The sequence below is a fragment of the Cylas formicarius genome, unplaced genomic scaffold (assembly GCF_029955315.1).
Source record: "Cylas formicarius isolate icCylForm1 unplaced genomic scaffold, icCylForm1.1 PGA_scaffold_9__14_contigs__length_23061073, whole genome shotgun sequence".
Taxonomy (NCBI): domain Eukaryota; kingdom Metazoa; phylum Arthropoda; class Insecta; order Coleoptera; family Brentidae; genus Cylas; species Cylas formicarius.
In genome coordinates, this window is record NW_026844365.1 from 3502567 (window position 1) to 3521753 (window position 19187).

Genomic DNA, 19187 nt, shown 5'->3' on the forward strand with positions numbered 1-19187 from the left:
CATGTATATATATATATATATATATATATATATATATATATATATATATATATATATATATATATATATATATATATATATATATATATATATATATATATATATATATATATATATATATATATATATATATATATATATATATATATATATATATATATATATATATATATATATATATATATATATATATATATATATATATATATATATATATATATATTATATATGAGTAAAATTGGTGCCTTTAAAAAGGTTTTTTGGCAACAATTTCAGTTTTTTGAATGACATATTCGTTTTTTCAAAGAAACTTCCACAGGCGACTGTAATACTATTTACGAAACGTATAAACGAAAGTTTTGTAAATAGTAACATTAATTATGTTTGGGTTCTACCAGCAGAGACGCACTGCCTATTTTTGGTTTTCTCTTGTCATCGTTCATCTTGGTTAGTTTTTGTTTCGCATAGTTTTTTAGCCTCACTCTGATCCACATTTCCTACTAGTTTAAGAATGATAATTTCTCGAAAATGCGTGTACATTTTACTAAACTTTTTTTAAAACTAATTGTAAACTCCAATTTTTTACCCGAGGCTTGCCTCGCCACCTACTTTCTTCAAATTTTTGTATAAACTGTCCACAAACAACCAAAACAGTGAATTCTAACCTCTTAATTCGATGAGTGCAACTGGTTAAATGACATTTTGAGATGTCAAAAAAATTGAAGTTTGTTCTCAGTGTACAGTCAGAACGCTTTCTCAGTAAAAGAGTTCTCTAGTAGATTGGTGAGTCTTGTACTCATAAAACTTTGTGGTTGTTAGGTTAGGGTTGTGCGGAATGAACAGAATATCTGCTGCCACTTCTGGCGAATATGCATTTTAAGCGATCTTTACAGCAAAAAAGTAATCGCGCATTTTATTAAAGTCCTTTAGAATTTTCCACCTCTTAATCATAGATAGTCTGCTGTTTCATATAACCATAATTTTGCTATTTTGTATAATATCCTGGTTAAGTTCGGATGACATTTGGCCACCACAGTTAAAATTTCCTCATACTATTTAAAGTGGTCTATTCGAAGGTGCAGTGACAATTTGTGTAAACAGAACATAACAGAATTGGACAAGCCTGTAGACACCACAAAATGGAAAATCATGTTCTGGATAGAATATAGAATGAATTGAAAAACTCAACATTGTAAGTACGTTTTGATGGTTTTACGGCTAGTATGTTGCCGCTTTCAAGAACTCAGGCAATTTTTTCATCAAGTTTCAGATACAGATAGACAAAAACTGATCTGCGTAGTTTTTTTTTCATTAAGATGCCGAAACTCGCCAATTTTCATAGACAAGGCAAACTTGTGTCTGTTTTTCAATTGAACATCCTTTTTTAAAATAATTTCTTTAGGCTTATTTTGAGCTTTACAAAAATATGTAAACATAAGTAAACATTTTTGTAAAGTCATGCCATTTATATGAAAAAGTCTCTATATACTCTATTCATAAAAAAGAAAAACTTCGTATTTAAAATAGGTATTATGTGTTGCACATTATTGAAATGCTAATAACAAGCCCACTCAAATAATTAAAAAAAAAACATATACAAAAGTGGGATATACTGCTCCGGTACGGAAGGGGAGATACAAAAGTGATCAACATTAACATGTATCTTTGTTAGTTTCAAATGTTCATTGTTTCATTCAGCACTTAGTTCAATTGGGTTCCGTTGTCTGGCTGCTCTTTGTAATTTCAGAATATTTAAAAGTGCCCAAACGAAAGCAATTCGCCAATTGATCACGCAGATCTATTACCAGAGATCCAAAAACGCTGGCTCTACGACTTTTTTTCGTTTGTGTCGCAATAATATTTCGGTTGTTCCCGCGACACGTCCGCCCACTAATTGACACTAATAACACGCACACGGGCAGAGTTTCACGAATTCGCTAGTAGCGCCCCACATCCGAAAAACTAAGCATTTTTCATTTAGTTCTTTTGCTATAGCAGTGGGGAACCGGAGCTGGAGATCTACCGGCGGTTATCGCTTCTGCGTACAGGCAAGACGATTCGGAACAGGAACAGGTGGTGTCGTGACTGCTGGAGCAAGAATGCCTGCAGAAAAAGAATAATTTCTCTATAATAACACAGAATTTAAAAAAAATAGTTGGTAAATTTTTTCCTTTCCGAAGAACTTCGTTTAGTGATTTTTTCTGTTGTTTTTTGCTCGAATTGTCTCTTTTTAATGATCAGCAGCAATCTGCTATCATTGCAACATTTCATGTCCTGAAAACCCTTTATCACATCAGCATATGAAACCCATGCAACTTTTTCAGATTCGGTCATGGTATTCACAAAAAATTCTTCCTTTAATTTTGCATCCATATATTTAATAAGATTATCATGATGAATATTGTTTAATGACGGAGCAATGTTGCTGTCTGTTTCTACTATCCCACTCGCACAAGAAACAGGGTAATTCGTATATCCTGACTGCTCTGACCTAGTAGACGTCCCACAATTTTTAAGTCACCACAAATCATCGAACTATAGTCCTTGTAATTGATTTTCGCAAGCAGCATTGCATTGCGAAAGAGCAACTTTGAGGCTTCTCTTTCTATGAGTCAATGAAAAGCGTCCAGTAATCAGAATCAGAAATATAAGTGTGGTTGCAGAGGAACACTCTATATATTACCAAATTACCAACGGTTTGGGTAATACCAAAAATTTTAATTAACACTACACGAAGAAAAAACAATGACATTAATATCTATACATAATTATAGTTTTATTCCAAATATCTAAATCGAATTCTGTTTCACTATCAGAGTCGTCATATAGTCGTATATATTTATGAAATGGTACAGAATTAAATCCCAAACCTAATATAACCACGCGGGTGTTTTTTTAATTGCAAAAAACATTTTTTCATGGTAATTGGTGACCACCCTGTGTAATTTATTGTCGCAGTAGACAGGTCGAAGCATTAAATATGAAGTTAATTTTTCTCAAAAACTACTCAAAATTTCGTTTGCTTTGTAATGACAAAAATACTCAAAATCAGGCGGATAATAAGAATTTTTAAAAATATTCATAGCAGTTCATTAAAAAAAGAAGTTGGTTACTGTATTGTTACAACCGAACACCCTGTATACATAAAAATAGTATAAATAAAATATATGCATAGGTTCAAATACTTTTTTTCCTAAGTGTATAAGAACATTCTAAATAGACCACCCTGTATATCCATTACATGTAAAATGGTTAGAAAACACGCTGTGCTAGGACACCAATAATAGCTTACATGAAAAATGTACCACGACTCGCTACATAAATTGGAAATTGGAATTATGTTACCTGTCCATTTCGCAATCAGCGTCGGCAGCTACGTCGTCCCAGTTGCCGGCGTGCTGGTTAAACCAAACCTTAGTATCACAGTGCTGAGGATGGACCGACGATGAGGAACAGTGGCCTCCGCCCCTGCTGTGGCCGCCCCCCGACCTTTGACCTGAACTGCTGCCACTAGCCAGCGAGCAATTATTACAGGAACGCGTTCTCGGGAATTGTAATCCCTGAAATTGTAATTTTCTACGTCCACATCCAACTTGAAAGTCTTTGTAACAATTATCAGGTTATTGACGCAAATAACATTATTAGCTGGTGTCATACCAACGTGCAGTGCCTCAGCAAGGTCGAATGTGTGCTTAAGAGAATATAATAAATTATTTACATCTGAATTTTGTGTAGCTTTGATTTTTACGAGTTTCTAGATAATTTGGAGGTAGTTTTGTGCGAGGCACTAGGAAGGCAACACTGTTCCATCTAACCAGAGAAAAGAGATAGAGAAAACAAAGGCCCATAAATCCCATTTTATAAGTTATAACTCATATTCAACGATCTTTTCCTTAAATCCAATATTAAGGTTATGTACGTCACAACGATAGCCTACTTTATTAAAGAGGTATGGATGAAGTTTTCTACGTAGTATTTTGCATAATTATAATCTTATATCTAGCTTGGAGATTAGTGCTGCTGATCTGACCACAAATGATAATCTGTGGCAATACAGGAGCTAGAGCCCCAGACGTATGGAGAAGACGGTATACCAAGATGGTTTTGATAAAACTTGCTTGAATCAGAATGGTAACAGTTCAACTTTCAAAATATTGACACTAAAGTAGCACGGTTAGTACTTTGAATAGCTTTTCTCTAAAAAAGGGTGACACTGGTGAGCTACATGTTCATTAGTTTTCCGCCGAACTAAAAACAAAAAGAAGACTCACTCACTTTAAAAATAATATGCGATGTAGAAGAAGACCCAGATAGACAATGTCTTGTTGAAAAGTTGATAATTTTCTATAAAATTAAAAAAAAAACAGTCCCAGAAGAAGTATTTTCTGTAACAATGAAGTATTTTTAAAGTCTCTAAAGTAACATCAACATTGAAAAACAACCTCCCAAAATCTCTGGACTGCTTCTGTTTCTGTTAAAGTCCTATTTATCTGAAAGACAACAATTTGTGGCCATAAATAATATTAATCTGGCTTGTGTTAAATTTGGAGTGCCACAGGGCTCCTTTTTGGGACCCCTCCTTTTTATTATACACGTAAATGATTCTTGTCTATACATGATGGCGGATACCGAAATTGTGGACAATATTCATTTAAAACTAATACTAACGGAAACCGATGTAGCTATTAAAAAAAATAAAACTAACCAAAACTGACAATCACAGGGCATAAATCTGTGTCCGCTGATAAGAAACTTTATCTGCTTTCAATCGGAAAAGCCTTGAGCTAACAAGAATATCAGAATAAACAAAATATATTTGTTTTTATTTTGACCACTATCCACCAAATCCACTATTTAGACACCAAAGCAAAGAGGAAGAAATCCCATTTGTAAAATCAATCAGAATGCATCTGCATTACCTGCAAAAATTCATCAAAAAATATATTTAGGATGCCAAAGAAGGCACTATTATTCAATAGAAACTGAACATTTAATGAACACTCTAAGCGCAGAATAATTACGGCTCCACCTACATTTTTTTCTAAACTCTTGTTGAGTAAGTGATTAGTAAGTGATTTTTGTTTGGAAGAAAGCATCGACCATGAGTTGGTTTGGAGCACGTTGAACAGTGTGTGTGATTTAATGTTTGTTTTGTGCTATATGAATCTATCCTATCTATCTATCCGTCGCTGTTTAAGATTTCGAGAGTAGTTCCAATCCATAAGGCAGGTGATATAAATGATGCTAACAACTACAGGCCGATTTCAATCGTGCCTTTGTTCGGAAAAGTTTTTGAGATATTACAAAAAGATCAGCTAACTTCTTATATTAATAAGATCGAATGTCTTTGTGCTGGTCAGTTTGGATTTAGGGGAGGGTGTTCGACGATCCAAGCAGTGTCTAAAGTTGTGAGTGGGATGGTTGAGGTGAATTAGTTGGTTTGACCTTGAGTGATCTCTCCAGGGCCTTCGACTGTGTTTCTCACCAGCTTCTTATTAAAAAGCTATACAGATATGGTATACGAGGTCTTGCAGGTCTTGCAGGGCCGACAGCAGTTTGTAGAATACCAGGATAACCGTTCATCACTTGAATCAGTAGTAAGCGGGGTGCCCCAGGGTTCCGTCCTGGGCCCGCTACTATTTACAATCTACATAAATGACCTTTATCATTTCTTGGCCCCCAATCAGTGCGTGATGTTTGCCGACGATACATCCTTCACTACATCTGCTAAGAGTATCGAGGAGTTGTCCGTTAGGGTTGGCATGTTGGAGGACAGGGCTAATGTCTGGTTCGAAAATAATTATTTTAAATTAAATTTAGACAAGACCCAGAGTATTGTGTTTTCCTCCAATTGCTTGGTAAATGGTGGACAGTCCGTCAAGTTGCTTGGCCTTAGGATCGATGATAGTCTAAATTGGAAACAACATATCTCAGACCTGAAAAATAGATTGTCCAGCAACATATTCGTTCTTCGACGACTGAGAAGCCTGATAGGAACAAGGACTCTGCTTATGGTCTATTTTTCTTTGTTGCATTCACACTTATGCTATGGCACGGTACTGTGGGGTGATTCCTCAGCTGCTGTGGAGATTTTTAGAATGCAGAAATATAGGGACCATTGTCAATCTTATTTTAAAAAATTCAAAGTGATGCCCCTTCCTTGCATCTATATCTACTACCAGTTATTAGAGATACAGAGAACGAAAGGAAACTTTAGCGCTAATTCCGATTGCCATGCCTATTCAACTCGTTCGGGGGATCTCCTTAGACGGCCTAGGTTTAGACTGAGGAAGTTTGAGAACAACTCATTGAACCTGAAATTGTAAAATGTTTTGCCAGGTACCGTGAAAAAGATGAGCAATAGAAAATTTAAACATATTATTAAAGAATTCCTGCAACGTCATTTCTTTTACTCCCTGCGAGCATACATTGACACGGTCACTGGTATCGATGCGCTATAAAACTGTATAGTACTGTCTAATTTTGTTTGTATTAGATGTGTGTTTTTATGTTATTTATTAATTTGCTTTTATTGCACTTGAATATCACTTCTGACTTGCTACAATTGTACATCCCTTTTGTACGAAACATAGTCAATAAATGAATCTATCTATGTATCTATCTATCTATACATATAAATCTAACTTTTTTCCTGTATGACTACAATGTTATTGTATACTAGTCAGTCATCTATCGGTCTAACCTCTTACCTTGGTGCACTGGTTCGGCAAGTGCACAGCGTAACAAGCGTAGTTGCTGCTGCAATTGCTGCCGCCGCCTCTGGGAGGCGGGCACGGGGGCGTTTCGCGGGGACAGTCCGGCGGCGGATGGTCCGGAGGCGGCGGTATGATTTCCGACCAACTCGGCGGAGGAAGCAGCATTGTCGTAGCGTATGGTGTTGGACTGTCCAACGTTTTCTTGCAGTTATAGAATGTAGATAGATTTTTTGTGTCCACTTCTGCGTAATCGGCGGGTTGTGCGAGCGGAATGGAAGAATCCTTGTCGCAGTCGGTGGACTTCCAGCTGGCATAAAATACAGGACCATTGAGTTGAAGTAAGCGAGAAGTACAGGGTGATTCAACGATAGTGTAAAAGTCATTATCTCATTGGTTTCAAAAATGAGAAAATACTTGCAAAAAAATGAAGATAGTGCTCTTATTGTGAAGGTAAATCACTCATATTTGATACCGTGACGATATTACGATGTCATTTGGATCGGATCAGTGCGCAACAATAGGAATCAAGAAAGGAAAACTTGAACCATCAGGGGAAGGAGAAGAATCTTTCGAAGGCGTCGCAGACCTAGAACCCGGTTCTGCCCAACTTAAGCAGCAGTTCACTGAAAAATACAATAAAAGTGTCGAACACCAAACTAATCGGTAAAAAAGTCATCGAAGGCTTAGATAGAATAACTTGCCATCGCGGTTTTCTATCCCTAGAAAAGAAAGTGGCCTTCTAAGTATAAACAAAATTTGCAGAAACCAGGCCTCTAAAATTAGTGCGAAATTACTAGGATCCACAGTCTAGTCTATAAGAAAAGCTGATAAAAACTTCACACCACTCAACTTAGGTATCCCAATAGCAACCGATACAACATCGACACTACATCAGGAAATACAAACTTAGAAGAAAAAGGCACTTCATGGTAAATACCCTCAAACACAAATTCATCGACGAAACAGCGTCACTACAGTGGCTTCATAAGGGCTATTTTTATGGACAAAAATCTATGCAATTAAATTATTAGCTGTAAACCAAAATTTGTCAAAAATAGAGTCAATTGGTTTAAACAGTGTTATAGTCCACATCGAGAACTACAATTTTTGTATTTACGGTTTTCTTGTATCACACACGCTGCTCGAGATATTTGAAAAAATCCATGTGAAAATCGCGCTCAATTTAGACGCGATGACGTCACTTACTATTAAGAAGTACGGTGTGCGGTCTTGTTTCAAATAAATATTGGTATTGGAAAACTTCATCTACCAGGAAATGTGGGAGATCCAGGGCTTTTTATCTCTAATTCTGTTCGATTATGTACAGGGTGTATCGGTTATGATCCAAAAACTAAAAGACCCTGAAAATTGCCGTTTTCATGGGTATATTAGAAGCAAATGAGAAACTGTAAAAGATAGGAAAATTTGGTTTAAAAGGTATTATGAACTGTGCCAAGAGCTACAATTTTCGTATTTACAGCTTTCGTTTACTATACAGGGTGCGGGGGATATTTGGAAAAACAGAATAAATAAAATCATAAATCATCAAAAAATGTCGATATTTTCAAAAAGTAGTTTCGGTTTCAGATTTCTTATCCTTAGAAACCGCTTTAGGCAAAATTTTGCAAGCTTTTGGGATATTACCTCGAAATCCCATTTTGGTCTGAAATACCAGCTCAAAAATCGATGGTATGTTAATAGTTTGTGTTTGTGTGTAATACCTAGTATTCAGTTTATGAGTAATCTACACGCCATTGTTGTAATGAATCCATTACACAGGCGATTTTGGGATTTGGTATTTCTGGAATTTAGAAATTTTTGAATTAATATTTAAGACGTCATATTTATTATTTTAAAAATAGGAACATTACATAACATTCTCAAAATTGTTACGCCAGTCGCACATACATTTTGCATGAATTCACATCTTCTTCCTTCTGAACTTACTGCTTGGGAAAATCAAATGCGAGGGTCATAGTTCTATGATTTGTGGTGACTTAAAAATTGTGTTACTTTTATTAGGCCAGCATATACGAAGTACCCAAGTTTTTTGTGTGAGTTTCACAGCGGAAATAGACAGCCGTTGAATATTAAATTAGGACTGAGCAGTATATTAAAACTTTTAATAAAAATGGAGCATGTTTTAACTACGTATGTGGAAAATTGAAAACTGATACCATAAATGGTTTTCTAGGAAACAACAAATATCCAAATTACAAAGACAGAGACATTTAGGGCAACGGGATTCAATATGAGTATAAAACTACAGTTTTTACACTCGCGTCTGGACTTCTTTCCCGAAAATCTTGGTCGTTAAAAAAGGACAATCTTGCAATGGAATATACAAGAAAATCCAGGATGCGAAGTTTTTCGGCCATGAGGCAGAGATCTTCCCAAAATAAATGGACTTAACTATGCTTTGAGACTTTGCTAATCAATTTAGATTTTTCAATTCAGATTTAATGTTTTAATCACGCGAGATTTTCATTTATTAATTCTTTTGATGCTGACAACAAGACCTTGCGTGATATCAGGAAAATGCTTATCAGATTTAAAGTTAGGAGGCCTAAATTGTATAGAATCAAATGTCATATCGAAATCAACTTTCAAAAGTTTAAAAATTGTTGTTATTATCAGACAGATCGTAAGCAATGCTTTTATCGTCGCAAAAGCAAAATTTGATTTTTTCTTCTGGTGTGCCATATAGCGACTAGAGATATTGAGGCTATGCCGATAATACAGGAACTTACGAGGCAACTATGAAAAAAAAAATTGAGAAGGTCCATTCAACATGCGCATGCGCGAGCTCGAGAGTGACGTTTTTATCATTGAGTGCGGTATTGAGCAACCCATATGTCCGCTGACAGATCGCCAATAAGATGCGGCATTTTAATGGTAGCATTTTCCCAAAATATACCAAGACGTGTTTAAACGAGTTAAGTGTGTGGAAATCGCAAAAGTTTATGCGGTCCAATTAAAATAAAAATTTTGACAGTTGAGCTATTGCTATAACAATATGGGGCTTTGACAAAATACATGTCGTTATTGACAGTTGAACTTTAGTTAGACAATAATGGTCATTTGTTAGAATTTCTTTTGCAATTATTACTATTAACACCAATATGTATTGATTATTGAATTACATTTCGTAAATTAGAAGGTGGTTCCAAGTTATCCCAATGTAATTAGTAAGTAAAGAAATTTAGTTTTTTTTTTTAATAAACTTCCACAACCCGTGGAGTATCTCGAAAATAAATGAACAAATTCTTTTTGTTTTCTATGTCGTCATATAACAGACAAAAATAGAAAATATTTTCTTGAATTTCTCAGAAATGATCTACGCTGGCATCACTTTGCCGGCAGATTTAAGTTAAGTTTAATATACATTTTTCAAAAAATGTATATTAATGCTATCCTATCCTCACATTGGACACACTGTATAAGTTCGAATAATATTGATAACAGAGACCTTAATTCTCCGTCCGAGCCTACCACTAATCGGATCAGAATCTCGTACGACTCTAGCCATTGGTTCATTGGTTTTCCAATGATGGAAAAACTTACCCTCTATCTATCCACAAACTTTCCTTGGCATTGAGTTGGGAGGCGTTCACGACAGGCACGTTAAGGTGCCCCAGCTGCTTGGCCATCGACTGTCTCTTTTTTATGTAGAGAAGGCCGCCGGTTCCGCTCAAAAGGGCAACCACCAAAACCGCGAGAACCACTACGAACCAAGTCTGCCGAACCAGGGGAACTAAGGGTCCCAACGCTCGAGGACTCTGCGTTCTTGGTGCCGTGAGTAACGGAATGGGATTCGAGTACGGTCCTAAACGCATATGGTCAAAAAGGAACTAGTCAAATCGGAAAAGGACATACCTTGGCCGGCAATCGTCAGTGCTGCCACCTTAGCGTTGTATAACCCGCCCGTGGTGAGATTGCTAATCAAAATAGAGGTGGTGCTGGCGTTGAGGGTCATCGTCCTGATCAGATTCCCCTTGATCTGTACCTTGTAGCCGATTATTACGCCGTTGCAGTGCTGGGGCGGGGGTGGCGACCATCTTACCCAGCCGGCGGTATCGTTGAATACGCCTAAACGATGAGGAATGGGTATTTGATACATCAAAGGAGGTAACCTCACCTGCGCTAATGGAGTCTGGGGGGGCGGAAGGCACGTCTTCCAAGGTCTGAGCTATCCGGGAGTTGGACGGCTGCCCTTCGACCGATTTGTAAAACGGCGAAATGAAGAACTCGTATTTGGTGAATTTCTTTAAATTTGTCACGGTATAGAAGGTGGTGTCGATGTTAAGCACCGTCAGAATGTTGTAGTTATGGGAACCTCCGGAAAGTTCCCTAAATCTGTAATAGAGGGATAAATATTTATTACTACATTAAATGAGCCGTTTATTTTGAAAGTGGCTTATGACGTTTATAATTTATGCTGAACTGTCAAAAAAATCGGCAATGAAATATACTTAGTACATTTGACAATTTTATATCACGTACATTTTCAAAATAATAAAAATACTGAAAGTCTTAATTTTGAAAGTGACTTAAGTCCACTTTTTTATTGACAATGTCAACAAAGGTACTTAGATTCAAAAAATTCGTAAGATTAAACGGAATTCAGGGAAAAGATACGATACACAATCGGGAAAAATTATTCCTGCCAAAGTTTTTCAAAATGAAGATTGCCAATGCCGAAGAGACTGCTTGAGAGCGTATTTTCGGAATGTTTTGGAACTTAGGAGACTTTAGTAAGCAAAATACAGTGCTGTACGAAGCGACCGGAGGCAGTGTTGTAAAAAGAAGACGTCAGAGAAACGGAAAAAGTTCATGTAGGAATGAGAGTTTGCGTAAAAAATTCTTTTTAGATACTTTTCAAATAAGCGAAGAACGATTGAAACGTGTAAAATCTAAAAACGTTGGCAACGATTTACGTGGGCGTTTGCCTGGATCGTCGAGAAAAATATGTGATGAAGCAAGCAAAAGCAAGACCATATTAACAGTTTCCCGAAATTTGAATCCCAATATACTAGGGACCATAATTCCGACAGAAAATATCTTCATTCTGAACTGGCTATAAAAAAAAATTATGAGCTTCACTGTGAAGAAAATAATTCAAAAGCAGTTAATAAAATGGACTTATAGAAATATATTCAAAAAGGATTTTAATCTACATTTAAATCAACCAGGCAAAGACACATGTTAAAGATGTGAACTTTAGAGTCAAATCATCAGAAAACCATGAAGAACGGGAAAAACTTGAAGCAAGCAGAATCGGCTAGAAATGCGTTAAAACAAGATCAAGAGCGAGTATCAATTAACCTCGCTCATTGAACAATATGAAAGATGGGGACGGAATGACCGCCGAGAATATATATATATATATATATATATATATATATATATATATATATATATATATATATATATATATATATATATATATATATATATATATATATATATATATATATATATATATATATATATATATATATATATATATATATATATATATATATATATATATATATATATATATATATTCTCGGCGGTCATTCCGTCCCCATCTTTCATATTGTTCAATGAGCGAGGTTAATTGATACTCGCTCTTGATCTTGTTTTAACGCATTTCTAGCCGATTCTGCTTGCTTCAAGTTGCGTCTGGTCTGGCTGGCTCCAAGTGGAGGTAGTCTTCTGCTGACAACGTTCGGGCAAGATCTCACTTGCCATTTTCAAGTCGGGTCGTTCTGCTTCTCGTCTGAACTCGGCTTGAACTGCTGCTGTTGAGACGAGAAGCAGAATATATGTTTTGTTTTAGTCGTTCACGGATGGAACTATGTGTATTGGCGTTAATCCGGGTGTTCATCCGTTCGTTGTTTGACCCTGGAGTAGGATCATTCGCCTGACGTTTCGCCAAAATATCACTTGGCATCTTCAGAGGCCGCGCGCCCATGTCACTCGTACGTGTCCGCACTTAAACTCGTTTAAGTCAACTATATATCTTACGTATATCTTAAGTGTTTCAAATTAAAGATAAATGGACTTAAGTCACTTTCAAAATGAACGTCCCAAATGGAGGAGGTACCTGATGTAGAAACCTTCCACGTAGTCGACTGAAGTTAGTAGCCATACGAGCCTGACTGAGCTCGATGACTGAGCCCTGGCGTCTTGGAGCTCGATGAGCTTCGTGCTCAGGGCTGCTCGGGCAGTGTCCAGCTCGGATCCCGGCAGAGATCGCGAATTGGCTAAAGTTCTCGCAGTCTTCGACACCGGACTCGCTGGCGATAATCCGTGCGCATTTTCAGCCCGGACTAAAACAGGCAGTTGTTAATGGACACCATCGGAGGCTCGATTAAGCCTGACCTATAAAAACGTAGGAACTGTCGGGCTTCAGCTCCCTGACTATCATGTAAGGGGTCTGGACACGGTGCGCTGCAATTACCCAACCCGTTTGCAGGTCCGGACTCCAATATTCGACGGTGTACCCGACTAAGGTGGTGTCCGATTCGTCCGCGTCCCAAGAGAGGCTGATGCTTGACTCTGTAGCGTTGAGGATCCTCGGTGCCGAAGGTGCCTACGATAATTGGATAACGATTTCTAAATGGAATTAAAAATGACTTTTTTCCGTTCGTTCCGCAATGATTTACTTCAAAACACGCAGTCAGTTTTTTTTTCAAGGGGGAGAGTTCTCTAATTTGGACCGGACTGGCCTACAAATTTTATTTTTCCAGAAAACATATGATTTATAATTACTTTTTTAATATTGGGTTTTCTTTTTGGTAATACATATAATTGGTATTTTATTCTGCTATATTTACATTTGCTTGAAATTGAAGAGAAAAGAAAAATTGAGAGGTGGTCCAAATTGGGCTTCTTTACCCTAATACCATTTAAAAAACTTCTGGGTTACTTTTTCTAAAAATGCTTACCATTTTTTAATACTTATCGGGTGTTAAGTTTTGAAAACAACTCACTTATCTACTGACGTGTGAGGTCATCATCACACGTCAAACCACCATCAAAACACGCGATTGATCCTAAACCCGTAGATAAACTACCGGAAATTATTTATTTGTAACAAAAGAACATCGAAAGAGTCATTAAATTTAGTTAAAGTTACATTTGAACTAATCAAAGCTTTAGGACGACAGTTGTACGAACCCTATATCGAGTGATCATTTATAATGTCCCCCGATTTAACTTTTTGATTTAACGTTTGAAAAAAAAAAGGTTAAATACATACTAAATACTAGAACTTATATCTGAGGTGGCTATGAAGTAGGTCGTCACCAAAAAGCAGATTTTATTCTGAAAGAGCTTAGTCAGAAAGAAGAGAACATTGGAAAGAGATGAAGATAGTGATCGTTAAGTGACGTTTTTTGATTTTTTTCATCGTTTCGATGAACGTTTTTTGTCTGAAACGTGCAATCGTACAGTTTGAGCCTGGCTATCCATCTTATGTAGTTTAATAAACGCTTCCAAAATTCATTGTTTGGCTCTTTGCGAATAATAATAAAGACGCATACTTTTGCTAAATCTTATACATTTTGTTTTCTGGTGACGATCTACTCCACAGCCACCTAAGATGTAAATTCAGAATATTATTTTTGAACATTGCTTTTATGTTAAAAGCGCCTATATCTCAAAAACTGTTACATTTCAGTATAGGTAAAGTGACTAGATTTTTAGATAGGCAATTCTGAAGGTGGTTATCAAAAAAAAAAAGTATAATGTTTAATTCCTTGGCATATTTTTTATTTGAGTGAATTTGATTCAGTAGACTGTTGTCATTTTTTAAAATATTGTAAAAATCTTCACAAGAACTTGTCAAATTATATTCGACACTAACAACGGCTCTTAAATCACAATTTTTAATACGTTTTATATTTAATACATTTAATTCATTTGTTTTTCACTGTGATTTTATCTGATGTCCAATATTTAAGTTTTTCCTTATCAGTATATCTTTTTACTAATGACACTTCATTAAAGAGACATATTACTATTGGGGAATTTTCGAGAAATATAATCAAATGATTTTTGCACATCCTTCCAATTAAATTCTAGTTTTAATGTAAGGAAAGTGTATCATCTGTCGTAGGCCGTAGGATTCTTAGAACGCAAAACAATGATTTTCATAAATATAAAATTTAACTTAATTCTAAAGAGTTTAATATACAGAGTGTTCCATTACAAATGTATAACTGTGGGTGATTTCTTCAACACGCTGTACATATAACAATATATATTGCAAATTTTGAACAACTTTTCAATTTATCGATTTCGTCCCCAAAAATTAAATACAAAAGGGTCACCCGGTATACAACTTCAGGAATTTTAGCGTATAATATATAGAGTGTTCCATTAAAAATATATAACTGAGGGTTATTTCTTCGACACCCTGCACATATAAATATATATGCTGCAAATAATTTTTGCACAACTTTTCTATTGAACTTTTTTTTCCCCAAAAGTTAAATAAAAATGTAAAGTGTCACCCGGTATACAAGTTCGACACTCTTGAAATCGAAGCTCATACACGATTTTGTTCAAAAAACATTGAATTCTCAAGTTTCAAAGCCCTGCTACAAAAACTGACTCACCAGCACTATACCTTGGAATGATTTAGACAGTTGGATTCGTTTTTGAATAAAAATGTTATTTACTTTCTCAGTTATGTCATTTATGGACAAATTTGGGTAGCGAACTTTCCTCTTGCATATAACGGACTGAACGTGGCAAATAATTAGAAACCTGTTTGCAGATAACACACCATTTTGAAATTTTTAAATTCCACTCAGTAATTTATGCAAAATTAGACTCATTGGTTTTTAGCAGCCATGGATTTCCCCGTGGTCATAGCCAAAAAATTAATTACTGTGAATGTAAATCTAAAAATAATATCGCACGAGTCTCTTCAAAATCATGCAATGCAACTTTATTCAAAAACGACTTAATACACGTTTTGTGAAGTCAGTGAAAGTCTCCTTAAAAATTTACGGGCTTTAAGCGGTGACCGATACACTAGCGCCATCTATTTGCCTCATCACTAAACATGATTCAAAACAATTGGGATACTCTATTTTAATCGGAAAGAACGATGGGGCCCCATTCAGTACAAATAGATATTTTTGAGTATACCCCCCCACATGTTTATGTTTTCTAGCAGCATTTGCAAAAGCACCAGCATTTTTGACCTCACCTTAGGAAATGTTGATGGGTCGGGACTGCGATGCAATGGTACTGTCGATCCTTCGACCACGTTCAATGATGCAGACCACGAGCTTTCACCACTTTCCGAAGTCGCTGAACAAGTGTAGAGACCGGAATCTTCAAGTTGTAAATCTTAAACCCAAAAGCTAATATATAAGGCTCCATTTATTTCATCAAGTTTTTATTAATATGATTGATTTTTAATTCTTTCAATTCAACAATAGAACATTTTTTTAAAATTCAAACAGCACTTCCTATGGGAGTATAGGAGATGATGAGATAGTCACTACTCCATACATTCAAAATTAAAAGAAAAACTAACCAAAGCTACATTTTAAAATTTCAAAAAGCTATCGCAAAGCAAAATTATTCGTAATTGCTGATGATATTAGCTCTTTAATAAAACATGTTGCTGACCTTTTCCTGGATCTTCTTCTAGAAGGAAAATTCCCACCCACATACAAAAAGAGCTACAAAAATAGAATGACTAACTACTTAGGTATATCAGTTCTATCTGCTTCTTCTAACATTCTTGAAGTGATGTCCATAGAAAATTTTGAGATTAAGAACGGATTCCAAACGGAAGGAGTTCCGGTATCCAGTGCCACTCCAAGGCCGTTTAAAAATTAAATTCCAAAAATTTTCAACTCGTTCTTGCAGTATACATTCTTTGAATGTTTGAGACCGCTCTTCTTTTGCTCCTTTGCTCCGCTCCGTTTTGTTAAACACAATAGAAAATCTGGGTCACAAGGAATTATTGTTTTAACTGGATACGAGGGCTACCTTTTATATTTCGGGATTTGCAATAAAAAACTGTAATCTACAAACAAATATAACTTTATTGTTTCTCAAAATATTCACCCTAATTCGCTTTTTCTGGTGTCAAAAATCGTTGCCCACGTAATTTATTCTTAATGTACGGGAATAAAAAGAAATCATTAGGTGCCAAATCAGGACTATATGGCGGATGGCTCATCAAATCAACGTTTTTAATGTTCAAAAAGTTGTTTGCACTGATCGGTGACAGTTAGCATTGTTGTCGGGGTTTTTTTAATTTCTTCGAAGACTTTCTGCAAACAAATGGTTGTGTACAATTCAGAATTGACTGTTTTCCTGAAAAAACAGGCTACCATTTGTTTCGAGGTGCTTTGCTCACGAACAACTTTTGTGCGCTTTATCTCATTCTGAAAGACTGCTGCTTACTTTCAGGTTCACATGCATAGATCCATGATTCAGCACCGCGATCGTGTTTTTTTAGCATTTCCTTCGACCGATCAACACAAGTCTTTTTTTGAGCTGATGTCAAATTGTGTAGAATTCAATGCAAGAATTTTTTTTAGCTGTCAAATTTTCATGCAAAATTGTATGTATGCTGGTCCCACTAATTCCCAAAGACACCTCAGTCTCATGGTAAGTCACATGACGATCGTGCAAAGTCAGCTTCCGAAGTGCATCAATGTTTTATTGGACAACCATAGATTTTGGACGACCTTCACGAAATTCATCCTTAAGAAAACTACGACCACGACTGAAGTGGTCCTACATGGTGCTTTAACTCCAAAAGTCGAATTAAGTTCATCGATGCGTTGTTGTTGAGTTAGCCACGTCTAAAGTTGTAAAAAATTATTGCACGCACGTCGAAATATTTTTAATTTATCACAAAAACCACAAACACTCTTTCGCCAAAACCTAACTGAGTAAACCTAACCTTAAAATTCCAAACTTCCTTTTAAAAACGTTAGTCGCCAGATGGCAGGACTAGTTTAAAAAAATCCCGAAATATTAATTAATTAATCATGTTAAGAACACTTCTTCTTCTTAAGGTGCCTAGCCATCAGTTGGTGTTGCCAAAGGCAAACTCTTGTCGGTTTTGGACGGTTCTAAATATCGAGTGAGCGTCCGGATTTGTCCAGTCTCTGATGTTTTCCAGCCAAGATTATATTTTTCGACTGATGTCGCGATTTTATGCTATCTTTCTTTCTATTAATAACTTCTCTGCTTCGCTTTATTATGCTTTGCTTTGATTTTATGTGACGTTCAGGATATTTTTAATAATCATCTGAAAACTCAAATTTCAAATGCTTCTAGTTTTTGAAGCATTCTGGCTTTAAGGATCTACGTTTCGCCGCTATATATCAATACGGAATAATCCTCTTATAAAGCGCTATCGCAGTTTTAAATTGAGGCCCTGGTTACTCATTATTTTTTTTCATGTTGAATAATGTTTTCCTAGCTTGTTCAATTCTGTTGATTATTTCCATATCAACACTCAAGTCTGCAGTTATTCAGCAGCCAAGGTACTTAAACTTTGTAACTTATTCAATAGGTCTATCATACATGAGTATTAGGGTGGATAAAAAAAAACGAGATTTTTTTTTTTGGATCTAACCCACACAAACTAGCTGCTAGTAACTTCTAGCAAGTACTTACCACGTCATTACAGTTTTGCATTTTCGATTTAGTATCATATCTTATCACCAATAGATTAAGCCAATTTCATTAATAATTGATATAGGTCTCTAGGTTTGTCGATTACTCGAACCATATTGAAGATATTTGCATTGGAATCCCAATGGGAACACAGTACACAGTTTTTAATAAATATTTACGTCCTCCCCAAAATCCCATATTTATACTGACGTTTCCTCCAATTATGATCTATATAATAAATCTTATAGTCTATTTTTTGATCTAAGAGCCTTTGTTTGAATAGTCCACCATTTTTAGCATATCCATAACAAATTCATGCCAACTGTAAGCCGTGAGTTGGATCATATCTCGCTGCTACTGTTGTAAGATGCGTCTTCTACATTATAATTTTTAGTCGCGCCATCTATGGGGTTTAGGCGATGTTAGTTAACTCACAGATGGACTCACGGATTGTTGTTGTCCGTGGCGATAAAATGTCAGCATTCGACGATTCTCTCTTGACAACAGTCTTCCTCTAAAAGAAAATACCTTTCGTTGAGTTGCAAACTTGGGGAAAATATCTAACGTTAAATATTTTTTTGTGTTTGTCTTAAATTTGTTACAGCTTCTAGAACTATTGTTCCCTGTTTATTATTCTACTTCTTCTGTGATTTGTTATGATAAGATGTTTTAATTGCTTTTATATGATGACAAAGTGTTTATTTTTATCATTCTTAACTGATTTCGTTCAAATAACCGTTGTTTCTGATGTCACATTGGTACAGTCTGCTGCTATGAATAGGCAACCGTATATACGCCGGTCTGTGGTGATTCATTCCTGGG

General features: G+C 35.9%; 1 protein-coding gene across 1 annotated transcript in view; it reads right to left on the reverse strand.

Moving 5' to 3' along the window:
• Positions 1 to 229: 229 nt before the first annotated feature.
• The window catches only part of LOC132706991 (roundabout homolog 2-like), a 306365-nt gene continuing 287407 nt past the window's right edge, over positions 230 to 19187 (reverse strand). Inside the window, exons 7-15 of the mRNA XM_060678593.1 lie at positions 15925 to 16067; positions 13086 to 13296; positions 12808 to 13033; positions 10855 to 11072; positions 10593 to 10805; positions 10281 to 10542; positions 6711 to 7023; positions 3346 to 3560; positions 230 to 2103 (exon numbers count right to left, since the gene is read on the reverse strand). Of these exons, the coding sequence (XP_060534576.1) occupies positions 1974 to 2103; positions 3346 to 3560; positions 6711 to 7023; positions 10281 to 10542; positions 10593 to 10805; positions 10855 to 11072; positions 12808 to 13033; positions 13086 to 13296; positions 15925 to 16067 (1931 nt within the window). The 3' untranslated portion in view covers positions 230 to 1973. The remainder of the gene's footprint in view (positions 2104 to 3345; positions 3561 to 6710; positions 7024 to 10280; positions 10543 to 10592; positions 10806 to 10854; positions 11073 to 12807; positions 13034 to 13085; positions 13297 to 15924; positions 16068 to 19187) is intronic.